The sequence below is a fragment of the Peromyscus leucopus genome, chromosome X (genome assembly GCF_004664715.2).
Source record: "Peromyscus leucopus breed LL Stock chromosome X, UCI_PerLeu_2.1, whole genome shotgun sequence".
Lineage (NCBI taxonomy): Eukaryota > Metazoa > Chordata > Mammalia > Rodentia > Cricetidae > Peromyscus > Peromyscus leucopus.
Genome location: NC_051083.1, coordinates 8,735,212 through 8,756,619, shown reverse-complemented (window position 1 = coordinate 8,756,619; position 21,408 = coordinate 8,735,212). Strand labels below are relative to the sequence as shown.

Here is a 21,408-nt window from a genome sequence, read left to right as displayed (position 1 = left end):
GCAATGCTCCACAAACATCTCTCTCTTCTCCTCTCTCTCTCTCTCTCTCTCTCTCTCTCTCTCTCTCTCTCTCTCTCTCTCTCTCTCTCAGTCAAAAATCATGGCTCTTTGGAGAATAAGAGACACTAGGAAGTCACCAAGACCAAATACTCAACTACCCATCTATATTCCTACTGTGCTCTTAGTGAAAAGCAACATCTAAATAATGCATTCACTTAGATATCAAAGACATTTATCAAGGACACTTGAGTCTTCCTATTACAAACATCCCTTTATACTGCTCTGTCTTATACTTGAAAAATTGTCGGTCCTGTCCCTGTCCTGGTTGCTACCCCTTGACAGTATCTTCACTCCAGAGAAAGAACCATAGCACTAAAAGAAATGTCACCTCCTTTGATCTCTAATATCAGCTTCTTTGTGGCCACAGGGTTAACTCTCATCTACAACAGAAGTGGGATACAGATAAAGACTACAGGCATGCATAGAGTAAAGGAACAGGGCTCTGTTGAGATACTATAGTAGCTAATCTTGCCCATTTGATTGGACTCAGAAACACCAGGAAACTGGAAAAACATATCATGGTTACATCTGTGAGGTTACATGCAGAATTATTAGATTAGAACAGTTTTGACCTAATAAATAGGATAACTGAGACCACAATGAAGGAACTAACCCATTAATGGATTCAAAACTTGAGTAGATCATTTTGGAGGATGTAGAACTGTAGCAAGTGGGGTCTAATTGAAGGAAGTAGGTCATTGGGCATATCATTGGCAGTCTTAGCTTGTCCTGGCCTCTGCTAGTTTTCTGCTCTGCTGGCTGATCATCATAATGTCAGCTGCTCCACTATGCTCCCTGCTCCCTGTGCCTCAATGCTGAGCTAAAACAATGAGCAATTGTGGTACATCCTCCCTTAAGTTGTTTCTATCAGAAATTGTTCACAGTAATGCTAAAACTAACTACCACAGTTAAACAAATATCAAGGTCATGATAATTACCATGAATAGTGTTAGTAAGCTACAGATAAGGAGAGCCAGGATGACACAAATGGCAGGCAGCAAATTCAAGAAAGAAGAAACAATAGCACCCTGAAATTTACAGGGAAGAAACTCTTTCTTTTCTCCCAAGAAAGGAGAAGCAATAGCATCCTGGATGATGTAGTGAAGTGATGAAGTAATGCCAAAGAAACCAAAAGGTTTGAAGACATGTTCACAGACACACAGGAGTTTGCTATATTAGCATAATACAGGCAGAGGAGAAAAATGGCCTATGTTGAGTTATAAGTAAGTTATAGGTAAAGAAATATGATACATTATTATCAGGAACTACAGGCTAACATCATGTTTATATTCATTGCTATGTATAACTGAGATGCCCAAGTATTAGCATTGGGGCCTTTCAAAAAGCTAAAGACAAACAATATATAAGGCATGAATTAGAAGCAAAAGAATCATAATGCTGTTTTAAATAGATACCTTGAGGCAGTCCACTATTTATCATTTCTGGTTCATTTACTTGAATGGTGTCATCTTCAGGGTAGAAATAGATTTTATAGTATCTTATTCTATACTTTTCTTGCCTTTTATCAGGCACTTCATCTTCCACATAGGCATCAAAAGATAATACCTGTTGAAATCATAATTAGAAACTGTGAAAAAGAATCAGCAAACTTAAAATCAATAAATCTATGCCCTGTATAATATTTTTTAAAGAAAAAAAAGGTGGTGTTTCCTAAGACACTCTATGCATCAGCTAAGAGAACAGATACACAATCTAGGTAATAGTATGTAAAGATAATTTGACTTTCAGCACCCTCTGGTTACAACAGAGAAACTATATTAAAGTAATAAGCCCATCTTTCTGTTCTACAATAAGTAAACATTTGCCTATCTTTAGAATCTCAAAATAGGATTCAAAATGTGTGTCAGAGGCATGAAATTCTTTTTCTTTCATGACAACAAAATCTATTTATTTTTCCCACTAAAAATAGCACAAAGCTACCTTGGTTCTGGGATAAAATTATCCTCTTAGTCTTACTGATTGCTTGCCTTGATATAGCTCAAAAAAGGCAGACCTGGGGCAGGTGGTGGTGATGCACACTTTTAATCCCAGCATTCAGGAGGCAAAGCCAGGTGGATCTCTGTGAATTCAAGGCCAGTGTGGTCTGCAGAGTGAGATCCAGGTCAGGCACCAAAACTACACAGAGAAACCTTGTCTTGAAAAACCAAAAAGAAAAAAGAAAAAAAAAGGCAGATATGGAAGCTTTCTAAAAGCATGCATACTCCACCTACTATTTCTCCAGGAAGCAAAATAATCTAGCTCCAACACGGCGATGTGCATGGAGAATGGAGTGGATTCTAAAGTAGTTAGGGTAAAGATAGTAAAAAAAAAAAAATTGAACAAAAATGAGGACATGACCACTCCAAGGCCTAATTGAGGAGACAGTTTTTATTGTAGATATGAGAGAGAGTACAGCCAGAAGCATCTGGAAGAATCCAGAGCAGGGAGAGAAAGTAGTCCACTAGACATGGCCAGCAGACAAAACAGGGAGAGAGATGGGGGAGAATGAGAAGAGAGAGAGGGGAGAAGGCCAAGGGAAACAAGAGGACAAAGAGATCTTGTGGCTGGAATGGTAGAGTTATATAGGAATCAGAAAATGGGGGGGAGGGAAGGGAAGCTCAGGCCATGGAGAGGTTAAGGGGAAGGAGAAGCAGGTGAGAAGTGTTGAAAGGAGCCAGGACTTTAACAAGTATGTGAACAGTAGAGAAAGCCTGAGGCCTGCATGCACTTTGTATGCTATTGGGCACCACAGTTAGCCATTTGCCCTGAGTTTCTTTGGGACCTGACAAAAATATTCCAGAAAAATTCTTTAACCACTTTTGAAAACCACCTCCCAACAAGAAAAAAACATCCTTTTTCACCACACATTGAAGTACATGCCTCTTCTGGAAAATCACTTTAATCGTTAGTTTTGTGCCATGTGGCATGAATTGCATGTGTCTTTAACCTTTGAAATCACTCTCGACAGGATGACCTGCTCATATAGAAGGACACAAAAATTGAGGACAATATTTCTATGATTTCAAGCGTAAGGTGGGCCAGATTCATTGAAATATTAAATATTCCCTTTGTCTCTTGCATTTAATTGGTTTTTGTTGTTTATGCGGTATATGTGCACAAGTGTGTACAACTACACATGACTGTGTATTCTCGAGGACAAAGAACTACATCAGATGTCCTGCTTTATCATTCTCTACTTTAAGACAGGGTCTGACACTGGAACCTGGAACTAGGCTGGCAGCCAAGAAGCCTCAGTAATTTTCCTGTCTCCGCCCCCATGAAGGACTGAGGTAATAGACACAAGTGTGGCCACACTCAGCTTTTAATGTGGGTGCTGGAGATTCAAAATCTGAGTGTGGCCACACTTGTGTCTGTAACACCAGTGATACTTTTGAAGTTTGTACTTCTCATAGAAATGAGCTCATTATTCTTGGAATGATTTAACATTGTGTTTTCTTTTACTGTTACAGTAAGAGTATATGTGTGTGTGTGTGTGTGTGTGTGTGTGTGTGTGTGTGTGTGTGTGTTGTAGTATGTACTTGAGGATATATATGTGTACCACTTGCATGCATGAGCCCACCAAGGTCAGAAAAAGGCATTGGATCTCCTGGAATTGGAGTTACAGGTGGTTGTGAACCACCATGTCAGTACTGCGACTAAACAAAGATCTTTTGCAAGAACAGTAAGTACTTTTAACCACAGAGCCATCTCTCCAGCCTACGGATGTATATTTTAATGAGGGTAACTGAAACTCCTAATGGATAAATTGATGTGCATTTTGTCGATGTTGAATAACCATGGCATTATATCATGCACACAATTAACATTTCAATTTCACTTATGAAAACCAAACAAGGGGCTCGTTTTAATGGTAAGTTGTTGTGCAGGCATGATGTGAGTGAAGAGACACCCAAAAGATTAAAAGTGATATCAAAGCCAATGAGGTTCAGTAGATAAAAGTACCTATGTACAAGCCTGATGATCTGAGTTCAATTCCTGAAACCCATGGAAAAAATTTTAAAAAGCAAGATGCACTAGTTCAGGTTTGCAAAAGTTGTACCCAAAGCCAAATAGGAAGCAAAGACAGTAGTGACAGAAACAAGAGCCCTTTCCTCAAAATTAAAGTGGAAACAGAGAACACATCCTCAAAAGTTGTCCTCTTAGCTCTAAATATGTGTCATGACACATGTGTACCCATACTCATACTCCATCTACACTAAAGATGTAAATATAAAAATAAGTGATTTCAAAGACAAATGAACTCCAGCTACCAGAGAATCCAGAAAAAGGAATTTAAAATCTGTTAAAAATGAAAATTTGTAGAAACATAACTATGAATCTAGTCTGGTGAGTAATGCCTATAATCCTAGCACTTGGGAGGCTAAAGCAAAAGGATTGCCACCATTTCATAGTAATAGTGAGTTCCATGTCAACCTAAGCTACAAAGTGGGAGTCTCAGAAAAAAAAAATAATGGAGATGATGATACAAAGTTTTATCATAATTTGCAAGTTTAACAGAGACTAGATTAAACTCAGAGGATATAATTGCTTGAAATTTTCGTGTGTGTGTGTGTGTGTGTGTGTGTGTGTGTGTGTGTGTGTGTGTGTGTGTGTGTGTGTGTGTGTGTGTACATGCATATATACTATGGTTCAAAATACAACTTGCAAGAACCAGTTCTCTTCTTACACCATGTGGGTCCTGGGGATCAAACTCAGGTCTGTAGGCTTGACAGCAAACACCTCTACCCACTGAGCAATTTGCCATTTCTCCCTTTTTAAAATGCAATTTTCTTGAAAACAGAACGTGAAATGTCATTTGGCAGAGTGTGTGAAGTTCAGTTCAACACATGCTTCCAAAGGCCCTGCAGTATTTATTATATGAGGTTACCTGCCGATCACCATGGAGAGTTTTGATCATAGAGATTACAGAATATGAAATCAGCTCTAAAAGATAGGTATATGAGGAAAAAATTGTTTTTGAAGGGAAAAAATTTAATGTTTATATTTCTGAATTCAAGACCATGTTATAATTAAAGTTGAGAAACTCAAAGCAGTCAAAAGCACATTTTGATGGGTAACTTGTTATAACATAACACAAATTTAGCTTTGAGTAGAAAAGTTAAACTTATTTTCATGCCAAATTAGTTATTTGCTTTTAACTGCATAGTCCAAGCTGGATTTTCACATTCGTTTAGATTCCTGTTTTACACTTAAATTATTATCAGATTATTGTCTAGTGTAGCACTGACACACAATAGAAGTCTGTCCATCATCCATAAAAGAGTAGGAGATATAATCATATGGCTAAAGCAATAGCCTAATCTCTTAGACCAAATCATGTAATTTTTAAACATGAAGAGATGTTTAAAATAAATCATAGGTCATAGGGACTATTACTCAGGAATCAAACATCTAAATGTAACACAGTTATAGTGTTTGCCACCTGTGTTTCCAGTGCTGAGGAGGAGAGGACCTAGGATACAGGAAAATTGGGAATCTGAACAACACAGTGAGACCCTGTCTCAAAGAAAAAAAAATCATGTCAAAATCTTACACATCAATTTCTAGAAAAGCTGTTAGGAAAGATAAAATACCAATAATGTCCAATAAGGTTCAACATTAAAAAAAAAAGAGATCAGCATCACAGCTCAGTTGAAATTTAAAATGTTTAGGAAGCTTGGCATACTGGCATGCACTTGTAGACCCAGGCACTCAAGAACCTGTGGTAGGAATATCCCTTGAGCACAGGAGTTCCAAGCCAACCTAGATAACATGGTAAGATCCTGTTTCCAAAGAAAGACAGGGAGATAAGGTAAGGAAGAAAATGGGAGGTGGCAGTGGGACAGAAAAGAGCAAGAGGGGTATCGTGGTTTGAAAGAAAATGGTCCCCAAAGGGAGTGGCAATATTAGGAGGTGTGGCTTTGTTGGAGTAGGTGTGGACTTATTAGAGGAAGTGTGTCACTCTGGGGTGGGCTTTGAGGTCTCCTTTGCTCAAGCTTTTCTCAGTGTGACACTCAGTTCACTTTCTGTAGTCTATGGATCATAGATGTAGACTTCTCAGCTCCTTCTCCAGCATCATGTCTGCCTGCATGTACCATGTCCCACCATGATGATAATGGATTGAACCTCTGAAACTGTAAGCCAGACTCAATGAAATGTCTTCCTTTATAAGAGTTGTCATGGTGTCTCTTCATAGCAATAGGAACCCTAACAAAGACAAGGGAGTACTGAGGCTATAACACAACTGACAAACACAAAGGCCTGAGTTTGATCCTATCCCTGCCAAAATGTATTTATTAATTAAAATAATTAGGCTCTATTTTATAAAAAAGACTCTGACCTAAATTATGAAATACTAAAGAAGGTATGAAATAATAATGTATCATAAAGAAAATTAGACTGAAAAAAAACCCAATACCACAGATAGATGAAATTGAAAGAAAAATAAAACCACAACAAATAATCCAAAAACGTCTTAAACAATTAAACTAGTTAAGAGTTTAGAATTGCTCAAGAGAGAATATAAATAAAATCAGAAATGAGACTGATCACAAGATCTAAAACTTGTAAGATAAATCATTATAATTATACACAGAAAAGTTTAAATTTGGTTTAAATTAAAACTAATTTGTGTAATTATGAGTTACCAAAAAACAACAAATAAGCTAATATAGCTCAGATGAGTGGTGATATTTTATTTGTGCACCCCAATAAAGCTTATCTGAGGATCAAAGGAAAAAGCCAGCCACTAGATTAAACATAGAAGTCAGACAGTGGTGGCACACACCCTTACTCCTAGCATTCAGGAGGCAAAGATTCATCTGGATCTCAGTGAGTTCAAGGCCACACTGGGAACAGAGCCAGGCATGGTGGCACAGGCCTTTAATTCCCAGCACTAGTTAGCCATAGGGTTCTGGATGTCTATGCAGATAGACAAAAAGCGATAGAGCTGGGCAGAAAGAGGAAGTGATGTAGCTGGGAGGAGAGAGGAAGTGAGATGGGAGGGAGAGAAAGGGCATATAGGCGTGAGTATACAGGAAGTAGCTCTCTCTTGGGCAGAGGATTTCCTAGCAGTAAGAACATGGCTGGCTTATTTCTGCTTCTCTGATCTCTCAGTTTTCACCCCAATATCTGGCTCCAGGTTTTTTTTTTATTAATAAAACTGTTTAGCAATTCATCTTACACAAATGTGAAAAAAATTCCTCCAAGTTTTCCCCCAAAATGTTCCAACCAAGGGAATTTACTAATGAATTCTTTCAAACTGTGAAAGAAAAGAAAAGGACTATATAATGTAATTAATTCCCTCAGGATACCAAAAAGATGAACAGCTTAAAAAGTGAATTCCAATGTTTGATAAACACACCATTTAAAAAACACAGTAAACTACAAAGCAATAATTCTTAAGCTGGCTGCACATTTGAATCATTTCTGAGCCTTTACACTCCTAATGATTCGGCCACCTCACACCCCCATCACCTCTACTTCCACCCCTACATACACACTCACACCATCCCCTTAACAAAAAAGTTATCTCAGAAATAATTGGATTTTAAGGGTCCCCAGTGCAAGCCACCATCAAGAAATACTGCTACAGAGAGATTTCATTACTTATGAATTACAGAAGAGCCTAACTAAAATGCAAGCAATTTATAGCACTCCATTAACAGTTATACAAAAAGCAGCATTTCCCTCAAAGGCATAAAAATGGTTTCAAATTAGGAAACATGTGCAAATATATGGTTTAAAATGTCAAGGTAATTCTTTAACAAGATTATAAAGTATCTGCTTTAAAACAAGCTTAATAGCCAACTTTATATTTATCTACCACTGTCAAGAACAGGACAATACATCCAAAAGCATCATTATTTAGTACTGTCTTTGGAAGTTCTGGACAATATAAAAAGAAATGAAATAAAAATATTAGGAAGAAATAAAACACATCACTATGGGCAGAGAAGCAAAAGTTAAATAGGTAAAAATTAAAATTTCATTATAACCACAACCAAATTAAAAATATTCTAGTTAGAAAATACAACAGGAGGAAGTATGTTCACAATAGAATGGAAAAAATTATACACAGGACCAGCGAGATGGCTCATCAGATAGAGACTCACCATCAATCCTGATGGCCTAAATTCAATTCCTGGAACCTGTTGTATTTTAAAAACAGCAAGAAGGAGTCACACCATACAACAGGGCCCATGTGGGAGGTTTATTGAGGGGAGGGGACAGAAGGGGCAGAGAAGGGGGCAGAGACTGGTCCCTGGGGATGAGAGTGAAAGAAGAGAAAGTCAGGGGAGGTGGGCAAGGCCCACCTTTTATAAGGAAACATAACTAATGCGCACAGGGGATGCTCTTAGTGGCTGCAGCTGAGGCATATCCTGTCAGGACCCTAAGGGCAGCACAGTACAAATGCCTAAATGCTAACATTCCTCCCTTTTGTTTATTATAAAACGTGAGGAATTAGAAAGGGGTAGCAGGTGAAGTGGGAATAAGGGCACCGTGTTCTCGAGACTGCTTCCTGCTGGCCTGGGGGATGTCGATCATCTCTGGGGGACCTGAGAGAGCTGGGATGCTGGCCATGTCCTGAGGGAGCTGGCTGTTTCACTTCACTGTCCAGGCTCTGTGATACCATTCAGTGCCTCTTGGACCTGGCAAGATACTGTTTGAGGTGGATCCAAATCAACTCCCTGGAGCTCACAAGAAATCATGATGAGGTCACAGCCAAGATGGAGGAGAGCCATGTGGTTGCTGTTAATAGTTACATGCACATACACACAGAATTAAACAGGAGTTGAGTAAATAGAAAGGGAGAACCAGTGTGTGCTGAGCAAGACGAAGCTGGCTTCTCCATCTCTGATTCACATGTTGCAGCAAACAGAACATTTAGGGCAGGAGAGCAGACAGACACAAGCAGGTCTTGAAGCAAAGAAAAAGAAAGTAGAGAATTCTTTTTCAGTTCCCCAACTGCCTGGCCCAAAGAATGGGAGCAAGGAGGTGTATGACACACTTCCCAAGGATGAGGTAGAGAGAAGGTCCAAAAGCCTGAATGTTCTGGCATCCCAGGAATCCAGGGAGGATCAGATTAAGTGGGCACAAGCTGGTACGTTGTCACACAAGAACAGGGGCTGAGGGCTGAGAGCCCAAAAGAGACACAGTCTCCTGGTATCAGGACTTTGAGAAAAGCCAGAAGGCAATGAGAGGACTGTGCTCGAGAAATGAAGCCTCGCATCTATGGAAATGGTCAGAAGTGAGTAGCCCCACCAAAGACCCAACTGTTGGTATTGAATGGGAGGCAAAGCTGTTGGTGAATGAGAAAGCACATTTGTTGCAGGTGGAAGAGAATAGATCTGCTTATGGGTGGAGCAATTGGTTAGGGTCCTAGCATGAAGTGGGTACCTTTGGTGGACCCTGACAAGGTATGCCACTAAGCAAACATGCCACATGCAACAGAGTTAGTGCAAGAGGTTTATTGGGAGGGGGAGTAGAAGAGTGGAAGAGTGAAAGGCTGCATCAGAGTGGGGACTTGAGAGAGGCAGGCAGACAAGAGGAAGAGAAGCAAAGAGAAAAGAAAAGGCAAGAGAGGGGATTAGAGGCAAGGGAAGGAGGAAGAAGCAGGAGTTGAGGCAAAGCGAATGAGCTCTGCCTGGCGGGCACTTTTAAAGGATGCACATGCCATGGAAAAGGACCTGAAGACAGTTGATGATGTAACTGCTTTGACAGAGGCTGGCCAGGGAAAATGCAGCTTAACAGGGAGGCACAGCAGCAGGCTTCATAGCTAGCAGGGGCTGAGTAGAGCAGGAAGAAAGAACAGAGTTTGGGAAAAGCTTGAAAACAGGGTACCTCCTTCCATGTACTGAATCTCTGGCAGAAGTTTCAAAGATCCCATGGTATACCAGTAAGCAGCCATTTGAATTGATATCTAAGGAGTATTGGCACAAAGGTGGATAAGTTTAGCCCTTAAGTCAGGTGGTAGGTATGGTGGTAGGCGCATTTTCCATGAGTGAGGTAGAGAAGATCCAATGACTGGAATCTCCAGCATCCCAGATATTCAGCAAGGACTGATACGGAGGCACAGGCTTCTCAGTGGATCATCATCCAAAAAATCAGGAGCTGATGGGCTAAGAGCCAAGTGAGACACAGACACCTTGTGCCAGGACTTTGAGAAAAGCCAGAAGGCAAGGACTGGCTCAAGAAACAAAGCCTCACTCATGGGAAATGGCCAGAAGTAAAGAAGAGGGAAGCCTACTGATTGTCAGTGTTGGATGGAGAGTCCCAGTGATCCGTTAGGTGGGAAAGTAGGGCTGTCGTGTGGGCAGACCAGATTCCAGAGTCCCGTCATGTCTCAGACTGCTGGGAGAGCCTATCCAAGTCACAGCACCAAATGTTTTATTTTAAAAGTGGCAAGGGCCCACACCATAGAACAGGGCCCACATGGAAGGTTTATTGAGGGGAGGGGAGTAGGAGGGGCAGAGGAGGGGGCAGAGACTGGTCCTGGGGATAGGGTGAAGGAATAGAAAGAAAGAAAAGAGACGGGAGGTGGACAAGCCTTTTATAAGGTAATGTAGTCAATACACACAGGGGGTGCTGTTAGTGGCTGCAGCTAAGGACATATCCTGTCAGGACCCTAAGGGTAGGCCAGTACAGATGCCTAAATGTTAATAGAACACACATGGTGGAAAGAGAATACTCATTTCTGCAAATTGTCCTCTGACATCCACATGCACACAGTAGCACACCTGCTTGCATACACAATTACACATACACTAAATAAATTAATAAATATAATAAAAATTTAAAATTATATAACCAAAGTAGTTTTAAATAAAACTTGAATCCATACAGAACTTAAAACATTTGCCAGATGATACAGAAGAATTTGACTACAAATGAATTATGGATATGCAGACTAAAATATTTCAGTTGGATATTTCATTGTTATTATGAATTAAATCATAATAATTCTAAGTAAACCTAATAATATAAGCTAGGTGACCTATTAAAGATAACAGTAAAAATTAAAGAGTAAAGAAGATCTAGCTCATCCAGATTTTATACCTGAATACCTTAATTACTAAAAGAGTACAAAACCAGATTGATGAGACCCATACTAGAGGGTAGGAAAGAATAGATTCTATTGCATACAGGAATTTAATACATAATAAAAGAATCACAAATCAACAAAATGACAAACTTAAGAAAGCTGGTTGTATATCCCCATCCAAATAAATTATAATCCCCAAATACAAATGAGATGAAGTATCAGCGTTAGCCTAACAAACCAACCCCTTTCAGCACCACACACACATAAAAATAGGGAGGTGGGGTGAAAGCACATGGGATGAAGGGCAGAAGGGTTGGGAGGCCACCACAGGACAGGAAGGTGGGATACCATAAGGAGTTTAAAAAAAAAGAAAAATATGAAAGGAAGCAAAATGGGGGTTTATTTTATAATATCTTTTCTACATTTTTTAAAAGGCTGTACAAAAGAAATTAGAAAAACAATTTGAGAAGGTTGACAAATAAAATATTCATTTTAAGAAATTATCAGATAAGCTGGACAGCTGTGGCTGATGCCTTTAATCCCAGCACTCAAGAGGCAGAGGCAGGTGGATCTCTGTGAGTTTGAGTCCAGCCTGGTCTACAGAGCTAGTTCCAGGACAGTCAGGGCTACACAGAGAAACCCTGTCTGGAAAAAAAAGAAAAAGAAAAATTATCATGTAAACCCAATTAAAACTGCAGTAAAGACATAGGTTTGTTCCTGTGCATTTCTTCTGTTAAATGAGCTGTTAATCATGGAGGGTTTGAAGTTATCCTAAAACAGATTATTGCTCTGTTCCTGGCTAGCCATGAACTCCTGGGTACCTGGTACTACAGTGCTACAGAAACACCACCAAGCCCCACTTCATATGGAATTTTTAATTACTGCAGTTGTTCTAAGACAATATGGAGCAATTTGGAAAATCCTATAGTACCTCTCAAGAAGTCTGGGTCCATAATCCAAAGGAAAAAAAATCAAACTGGAAAAACTTCAATGTAAGCCTTTAATCAAACCAGGACTTGGAGGCAGAGGCAGGTGGGTCGAGGCCACCCTGGTCTACAGAGTGAGTTCCAGGACAGCCAGGGCTACACAGAGAAACCCTGTCTTGAAAAACCAAAAACAAAAAAAAAGAAAGAAAAGAAAAAGAAAAACTTAAAAGTTGCAAAGATGTTCTTACTGCAATTTTTTTTAATTATAAAGGGAAAAGAGAATGAAGGGACCTAAAGAACTTGAAGAGGGAGAGTTTGCTTAATTAACTCTTGGTGTACAGTCCCTGGAATATTACAAACTCACTGGTACGTTTTTGAGAACCACATAGCAATAAGAAAACTACGTCAGACATGTAGGAATGTTATGTTAAAAATTAATAAAAAATGGCAATAGCTCATAATTGTTTTAAGAATTATGTAGGTTTAAATTATGCTTTTTAAAAACTACAACTATGAAAAAACTACAACTATGTTATTTGAAAAGAGGCGAAATGTGGGAAGGGGGACTAAATACTTGATGTCTTATCTGCTTTATGTTAATAAATCAACCTCTTTCAACTTTCTCCCACAAAAATGGGGAGAGGGTGGCCGTGCATGGTATAGGGAAAGATACGGATACTGCAGGAGGCCACAATGGGACAGGAAGCCAGAACACCAAAGGGCATTCCAGGATTTCATAAAAGGAAAAAACGTGTAGGGAGGAGGGTAGAGTGGGTGAGGATGGTGGTGTTAGAGAGTGGGGGAGGAGAGAAAGAGCATGGGGGGATGGAGTACATAGGTCTAAGGGGTAGAGGAGGAGAAAGGGGGTAGTACATAGCTTTAAACTATGCTTTCAAAGCCACAAGTGTACTATTCCTAATAGAGGCAGAGCAACAAAAGCTACAAGAAAGGAGAGAGCATAGTGGAAACTGGTAAGGCAATTGACCCAAATACATACAAAATGGTGGCAGTGATGGCTACAGCTTACCACTGGAGGTCTAGCTAGGACTATGTATCTAGCCGCAAGAAAGAAGGTTAAAGGACGTAACAGAAATGCAGTGAGAAGGGGTGGGGCTGAGGAGGTTGCTCTGGGCTTCCGGTCTATCCACTGTGAATAAGAGGAATGCTGGAGGCTGTGCTATTGTCCGGCTAGCCCTTAGAAGCAAGGCCTCCTTAATCAGGAGGAGGGGCCCTGAACCCCAAGCCAAATCGTACATTTTTGATGAACCGGAAGTACTTCAGCAAACAGGAAACAGGGTCTATAAAAAACGAAAGCGCTCCTCATTCTAGGAAGCTTGTTGCGGTGTTCAGTCGCTCTGTCACACCTCTCAAGAATCCTGGTTGCGAAGTTTTCCAAAGTACTTTGAAAGTGAGGTAGAAGGTCTTTGGCAATTTCTGAACAAACTTGAAATATGAAGAAAGGTTCCTGAGGCATCGCAGAAGAAACCGTGTGAGTTTTAGTACCGCTTGAGTGGTGCTGAGGTAAGAACCCCTCCCATAGCAAATTCGGTTGCCCCAGGGGCTTGGTGAAGTGATTTGGTGAGGGCTAGAGGCCCTAAAGGCCCAAGGGCTAAAAAGCCCAGAAGGAAGACTTTGTGAATTCTATTGTGAAACTTTTCCTGTGGCTCATCTCACAGCAAATTTTCTCCCCCTTAACTCCAGGTAGTAGAGCTGCCTCCGAAACTGCCTACCACCATCTAGTTTCTTAAAGATGGCTTCTCTAGAGGATGCCTACAGTCGTAACAAACATGGCTCCTGTAACTCTGAATTTACAGCAGAAGCCGAAGGTCGAAATAAGACTGAGGAACAAAAAAAGTCCCAGAAAAAGAGGGGCAGAGTTCAAGAACAAGGTTCTTCTGTGATTTACCAGAAAGCTATCCAGAGCATCCTGGGAAAATCAACACAAAAAGAAAGGGGGAGTGCTCTAAAAGGAAAAGAAATGGCTCCAAGGGCAAAAGGGCTGGCTGGTACCTCAAGAGGAAAAGGGGAGACTAGTGCCCCAAAGAGAAAGGGGGAGGCTGGTACCCCAAAAGGAAAGGGGGAAGCTGATGTCCCCAAAGGAAAGGAAGAAGCTGGTATTCTGAAAGAAAAGGAAGAGGTTGGTACCCTGAAAGAAAAGGGGGAAGGTGGTATCACGAAAGGAAAGGGGGAGGCTGGTGCCCCACAAAGAAAGGGGGAGGGTGGTGTTCTGAAAGGAAAGGGGGAAGCTGGTATCCCTAAAGTAAAGGAGGAGGCTGGTGCCCCAAAAGGAAAGGGGGAAGCTGGTGCCCCAAAAAGGAAGAGGAAAACTGATACCCCAACAGGAAAGGTGGCGCTTGGTACCCCAAAAGGAAAGGGGGAAGCTGGTACCCCGAGAGGAAAGGGGGAGCCTGGTGCTAGTATAAAATCCAGGCCAGGAGCTCCTCCTAACCCTGGGGTGGAGCTTCCTAAGACTGGAGCTGAGCATTTTAAAGCTGGAGCAAAGTCTGGAGTGGAGCACCCCAAGGCTGGAGGGGCTCATCTGAAGGCTGGAGTGGAGTTTAAGTCTGGAGCCTCTCCTAGGTTGGTAGCACAGCCTTCAATGCCTAGAAGGGAGCCTCTAAAACGTGGGGTAGAATCTCCAAAGCCTGGGGTGGAGCCTCCAAAGCTTGGAGAGCAGCCTGTAAAGCCCGAGGTGGAGCCTCCAAAGCTTGGAGGGCAGCCTCCAAAGCCTGGGGTGGAGCCTCCAAAGCTTGGAGAGCAGCCTGTAAAGCCCGAGGTGGAGCCTCCAAAGCTTGGAGGGCAGCCTCCAAAGCCTGGAGTGGAGCCTCCAAAGCTTGGAGGGCAGCCTCCAAAGCTTGGAGGGCAGCCTCCAAAGCCTGGAGTGGAGCCTCCAAAGCTTGGAGGGCAGCCTAGAGGGCAGCCTGCAAAGCCCGGGGTGGAACCTCCAAAACTTGGAGGGCAGCCTCTAAAGCCTGGAGTGGAGCCTCCAAAGCTTGGAGGGCAGCCTAGAGGGCAGCCTGCAAAGCCGGGTGGAACCTCCAAAACTTGGAGGGCAGCCTCTAAAGCCTGGAGTGGAGCCTCCAAAGTTTGGAGGGCAGCCTAGAGGCAGCCTGCAAAGCCCGGGTGGAACCTCCAAAGCTTGGAGAGCAGCCTGTAAAGCCCGAGGTGGAGCCTCCAAAGCTTGGAGGGCAGCCTCCAAAGCCTGGAGTGGAGCCTCCAAAGCTTGGAGAGCAGCCTGTAAAGCCCGGGGTGGAACCTCCAAAACTTGGAGGGCAGCCTGCAAAGCCCGGGGTGGAACTTCCAAAACTTGGAGGGCAGCCTCCAAAGCCTGGAGTGGATCCTCCAAAGCTTGGAGGGCAGCCTAGAGAGCAGCCTGCAAAGCCCAGGGTGGAACCTCCAAAACTTGGAGGGCAGCTCAAAGCCTGGAGTGGAGCCTCCAAAGCTTGGAGGGCAGCCTAGAGGCAGCCTGCAAAGCCCGGGGTGGAACCTCCAAAACTTGGAGAGCAGCCTGTAATGCCCGGAGCAGTCCTTCAAAACCCTGTAGCAGAGCCTACTGATTCCCAAATGGAGACCCCTAAAGTCCCAGTAGAGTTTACTGTGGCACAAGGGGCCAGAATGGAGCATCCTAAGGTGGGCAGAAGACCATACAGAAATGTTCCTTTTGCATCTCAGCCTCCAAAGATAGGCAGCTTTGGTGAGAGGAAGTGGCTTCTGAATCGTTATAAGAAGCCTAGTGAGGAGTTATTTGGTGGTAAAAATATATTTAGTAATGAAAAAAGCCTTTTACTCCCAGAATATCAGAGTGAGGATAACTCCTGTTCATTATTCCTAAAGCCTAAAGAAAGGGGGGTGATTAAGGCCTCTAACTCTTCAGGAAATGACAGGTCTAATGTTAATGAGTATACAGCCAGATTCATTCAGGATGAACCATCCTCACCAAGCCACCCAGCCATTTCACAGCCATCATCCTACAAGAATAAGAATGAACTCCCACAGTCTAATTCATACTATAGCTCCTGGAATGACTATGCAAGCTCTTGGGCAAGGAGTACCAAGATTTCTCAGTATCCCAACAACAGCAGAAGCAGCAGCACCACTACATCTGCATCCATGGATAAGACAGTCATAAAGGACATGCCAGTTGGTTATTCTTACTATACAATGGCCTCTGAAGAGATGATCAGTCGTATGCAGGGAGTAGATGATGAGGAATACTGGAATTCCCGCATAATTTCATCTTCCAGAGGTACAGAAGCACAGGCAAAGAACACATATCAAGAAGATGAGCTGCCATATATTCATGGAGCATGTGCATCTGATTTGCTACAAAGGAGCCGCTTATGTCCAAGCCAAATGGAAGGTTTCATCGATACTCATTGTCACTTGGACATGCTGTTTTCAAAGTTGTCCTTTCAAGGAAGCTTTGCTGAGTTCAGGAAAATTTATAGCTATACTTTTTCTAAGAAATTTCAGGGCTGCATTACTGATTTCTGTGATCCTCGTACCCTAAGAGATGGCCTATGGAAAGAGCTATTAAGTGAAGATCTGGTTTGGGGGGCCTTTGGATGTCACCCGCATTTTGCACGTTACTATAATGAGTATCAAGAAAGAAACATCTTGCATGCCTTACGCCACCCCAGGGCAGTGGCCTTTGGTGAAATGGGCTTGGATTACTCTTACAAATGCAGCACACCTGTGCAAGAGCAGGTCAAGGTATTTGAACGACAGTTACGGTTAGCTGTATCTCTGAAGAAGCCCTTGGTGATTCACTGCCGAGAGGCTGATGAAGATCTAACGGGCATCATGAAAAAATGTGTACCCTATGATTACAAGATCCACAGGCATTGCTTCACTGGCAGTTACCCACTCATTGAGCCCCTGCTAGAGCACTTTCCTAATATGTCTGTAGGCTTCACAGCAGTTCTTACTTACACTTCTGCCTGGCAGGCACGTGACGCTCTAAAGAAAATTCCTCTAGAGAGAATTCTCGTTGAAACTGATGCCCCTTACTTTCTACCTCGTGGGGTTCCCAAAAGCCTTTGCCAGTATGCCCACCCAGGCATGGGCCTGCATATTGTGCAAGAAATTGCCAGAATCAAAAATGAGCCACTGTCTCACACCTTAGTCACCTTGCGGGAGAATACCTGTCGCCTGTACAACATTTAAATCAGAAAGGACACAATCAAGAGTCTTGAAAAAAATGTTGACAGGAGAACAACAGCCTGACAAAAACAAAAGGATTTTGAACTCTACCCTTTATCTCAAATCAAGAATGTATTCAAAGTTCATAAAGGCAGAGGAAATCTGGAAAAGATGTTCCTCAAAATCTCTTAAGACATCTGCTTCGGACTAGTATGGTGGACTATAGTAAGATGGGAACGGGGACTCTGGAGGTGCAAGTGCTAAGAACCAAATAGGGCTGAGTATGAGCCAGTGCGAGAGTCTTGAATCTGAACTTAGCATGTAATTGGGAAGCTCTTCAGACACCAGTACGTCATCGCATAGCAGCTGTTCATTCAAGTCACAGACTTCTAAAGAAGATTTCAACATCAACATGCTAGAAATGGAAGAACTTCAGCTGCTCACTTAATAACGGCAGTCCTCCCAGACATTGAAAAGTAATTCAGATTTTAGAAAAACATATTTCTGTTAATGAAACTTCATATACTAAAGCAAAGTATACCCTCAAATCCAGGAACCCCATTATTTGACGAGAAATGGAAGATCTCTTTTACCCTGTAAAACTGCATTCAGAAAAGTCAGCTGGATCACCTCCATTTGGCTTTGAGCTCAGAAGTCACTTTCACAGAGAAGTTACCCTGACTACCAGTCTCAAGGGACAAATAATCCTTCTGTTTATTTGAATCATAGCACTTATTTGGCCTGTTTTTAGTATATTTGTGTATTTACCTGTTATCTTATACTATGTTGTAAGTTTTCAAGCTTTCCAGTCTTGTTATACTTAATCCTCAATTTTAGAATAATGGTTAGGGAGTCAGAAAAGACTTCTTGATATGTGAACCAATAACTAACTTCATTAGCACTCTGGGAAGTTAATTACAATATGTGTGATGGAAGGTGCTATTAGGAAAGTAATAGAGAATAAGCCATTATGCATGCCCCTCTTTGACTTATAGGCTAAGGCAAAAATTAAGGGCATTATATACTCTGCTTTTATGTACCAAATAGAAAGTATGGCAAACCTTACCAGAAAATTGGCATACCATACTTTGTATAAATAACAGAATGTATCATAGATTTCCCCTTTGTTTGAGAATTCAGTCTTTTGAAGAAAAAGTTTCAAGTGTAAATAAGCTATATTTTAATAGAACCAAAGAAGTTATTAGAATGCAAACAGCTTAGTTTTATTACAGTTTTCAGGACACAAACTTGAAAATCTTTTGAACTGTGTATCCCCCCCCCCATTTAATGTATAAGCTAGACATTGCTTTAAGTATTCTTCAACCTATTAAGGCCTGAGTTTCTTTTAGAAGATGGAACAAAATAGGGTTTTATATAAGTACATACATTTTAGGAAAATACTAAGTTGTATAAAGTACTATGTAGTTTTTTTCATCTGTTTTAAATCTTAAGGTTTCATGTGTCCTTTGATATATTAGCATACACCATAAATACCCAAGAGACAGTTCTTATTTTCTTAGAGATTAATATGATGTGCAACTCAACCACTAATTCTCCAGAAATACCAGCTTGGAAAATGCTACCTTAGTCATACTCTGTGGGTGAGTATGCCCTTAATTACATTTTGCAAAACTATATACTCACTCTATTTCAGTATCCTCTTACCTTTCTTGTTACCTAAGCTTCACAAAAGAGGAAAATTTATGGTGCTTTGCAAAGTGACACTGTCGAGTGAGCATTTCAAAGATAAGTGTTAATGAAAAATTGTATCTTGAGCTAAGGGTATCGTTCAGTAGTACGGAGCACTTGCCTAATACTGAAAGACCCTGGGTTCTGTCCTCAGCACCCACAAGGCAAGTGCATACCACCTGCATTTGTAAGTACACATTCAGCCAGATAAATGGGGTCTACAAATAAGGAAAATGTTTTTCCTTTCCAAAAGAATGCTATTTTACAGGAAAATTATTTTTCTAACTTGTTTTATTCTCTACATTTTCTTTGGTGAATGACTGTAGCATATTCTGTACTTTCTTAACATGCAGGAGAACACTTCACCATGGTTTAATTTTTTTTTTTTTAAGAATGAGAGTCCCATCTGAATGACCTAAATCAAAAATGCCAATATTCATTTACAGAGACCATGAACAGGGGTAAGGAATCCTTAAAAATATATATTCTGTAAATGTGTGAGATATGAGGCACTTTGTAAATATTTTTGTTGTTGTTGTTCTCTGTGGGGTTTTTCCCCCTTTGATACAGGATTTCACTATGTAGCCTTTGTTGGTCTAGAACTCACGAGATCCATGTGCTCCTTGCTTCCTCAAAAGCTCAGGGATTAAAGGTGAGCACTATCACACCCAGCCTTTTTTTAATGTGAAGAAGGTATGTGCATGTGAGTGCAGGTGCCTGCAGAGACCAGGGCAAGGTGTCAGATCTGCTGGAGCTGGAGTCACAAGCAGCTATGAGCCACCCAGTTTGGGTGCTGGGACCTGAACTCTGCCCTTTGTAAGATTAGTTTATGCTCTTAACTGCTAAAGCATCTCTCTGGCTCCCTGTAAATAATTTTCTACTTAACCAATAGGCATCCTTTAAACTTCAAAGAATTATTATTTACCCTTTATTTCTTTGTATGGCACTTACTATATCCATTGTCCTGTTTGAGGTATCAGATCCATCAGGGCTGCTGGTGGTATAGAAATTTAATTTACTGTTAGTGATTCCTAGGCCATTAGTTAAGTTAGCCCAGAATCACAGGGCCCCCTCAAGCCTATTAACAGGCACCCTGAACCTTGGTATTCCTTTTAGGGGATGCCAATATTTTGCCTCACTTAAATTTTTAAAAGGCAGCAGTGTGGTGTGGGTATAGCCCTCTGGAACAGTGTATATTTAGCATGCAGGTGACCCCTGGTTCAATCAGCTGCACTTAACAAAAATGTAAAACAAAAAAAAATTAATGTCCACTATATTTATAATTAAAACTCAAAGGGATAAAATAGGCCCCTTTGTTTAAGAGACAAAAGGATTTTGTTCTTGCGGTGGTTTTTATTCATATCTAACTTTGAGATTCATACCTGATTACTGTTAAATTTTCAGGATTCTTAATGAAAAAAAAAACAAGAGGGAGAAACAGTAAACTGTGAGACTGTAATCCTACCACTTAGAGACAGTCATGTTAGTTTTAGAGTGATTTTGCTTTCCAGGTCTCTAGCATTTCCATAATTATTGGCCAGTTCACTAAGAAACATAAACTATACATCTTCCCCTGAATTTGTGATTTAAATCCATTATTTTCTGTATTTTTGTTTTCCTTAACAAACAAGTGTGAAATGTGTTGTGTTTGTTTTAAACAATCAATTCTTGGGCTGCCTATGCCCAAGCAAATTCCTTTTGTTTGCTGATTTGTACAAGTGGGCTTTTAAACTTACATTTTTTGCTTTGCACTCTGATGTTTTGTTTTGCTTCCTCTGATGTCTTAAGCTAAATGGTCCATTAATTTTTCCCTGGAATTATAACTCTGCTGCATTTGTGTGTTTTATTTTCAGAGTGTCCCTTCTGTAAAGATACATGATGCATTCCAAACACTATGACAGGAAGGAATAGAGAAATATATAGCCTATTCCTGTTACCTAAAACCCACTATTGATAGTGTCTTTTATGCACGTGTTCTCATACAGCTATGTTAACTTATTTTTCAGTAACTCATTTTTTTCGATTTTAAAAGGAATTCATTCTCATACTTAAGATTTATATCCCCCCGGGCGTTGGTGGCGCACGCCTTTAATCCCAGCACTCGGACAGAGCACATCTCTGTGAGTTCGACCAGTGGCTACAAGTGAGCTCCAGGAAAGCGCAAAGCTACACAGAAACTGTCTCGAAAAAAAAAAAAAAAAAAAAAAAAAAAAAAAAAAAAAAAAAAAAAAAAAAAGATTTATATCCCACAAAAATGTCATCCATAATCAAAAGGGGATTTTAATATTCTGGTGAATTTTTATTTAAAGTCTCCCCCCCTTTTTTTTTACTTTAAATAAGGCTTGCTATATAGCCCAGGCTGGCCTTAAACTCTAGATCCTTTTGTCTCAGCTTCCCAAGAGTATGCTACAAGCATGTGCCCCCAACACTTACTTATGATCTTTTTATTTTTTTTTAACTACAAACCATGTATATTTTTAAAGCAGAGTTAAAAACATTTAGAGGCCAAAAAGGGTGACAGAAAAAGATGATATACAGACAAGGTTG

General features: G+C 40.9%; 1 protein-coding gene across 1 annotated transcript in view; it reads right to left on the bottom strand.

Moving 5' to 3' along the window:
• Nucleotides 1–21,408, bottom strand: part of Efhc2 (EF-hand domain containing 2) — a 180,014-nt gene that overhangs the window by 102,362 nt on the left and 56,244 nt on the right. The window contains exon 3 of the mRNA XM_028875896.2: nucleotides 1,476–1,626. Coding sequence (XP_028731729.1) covers nucleotides 1,476–1,626 — 151 coding nt within the window. The remainder of the gene's footprint in view (nucleotides 1–1,475; nucleotides 1,627–21,408) is intronic.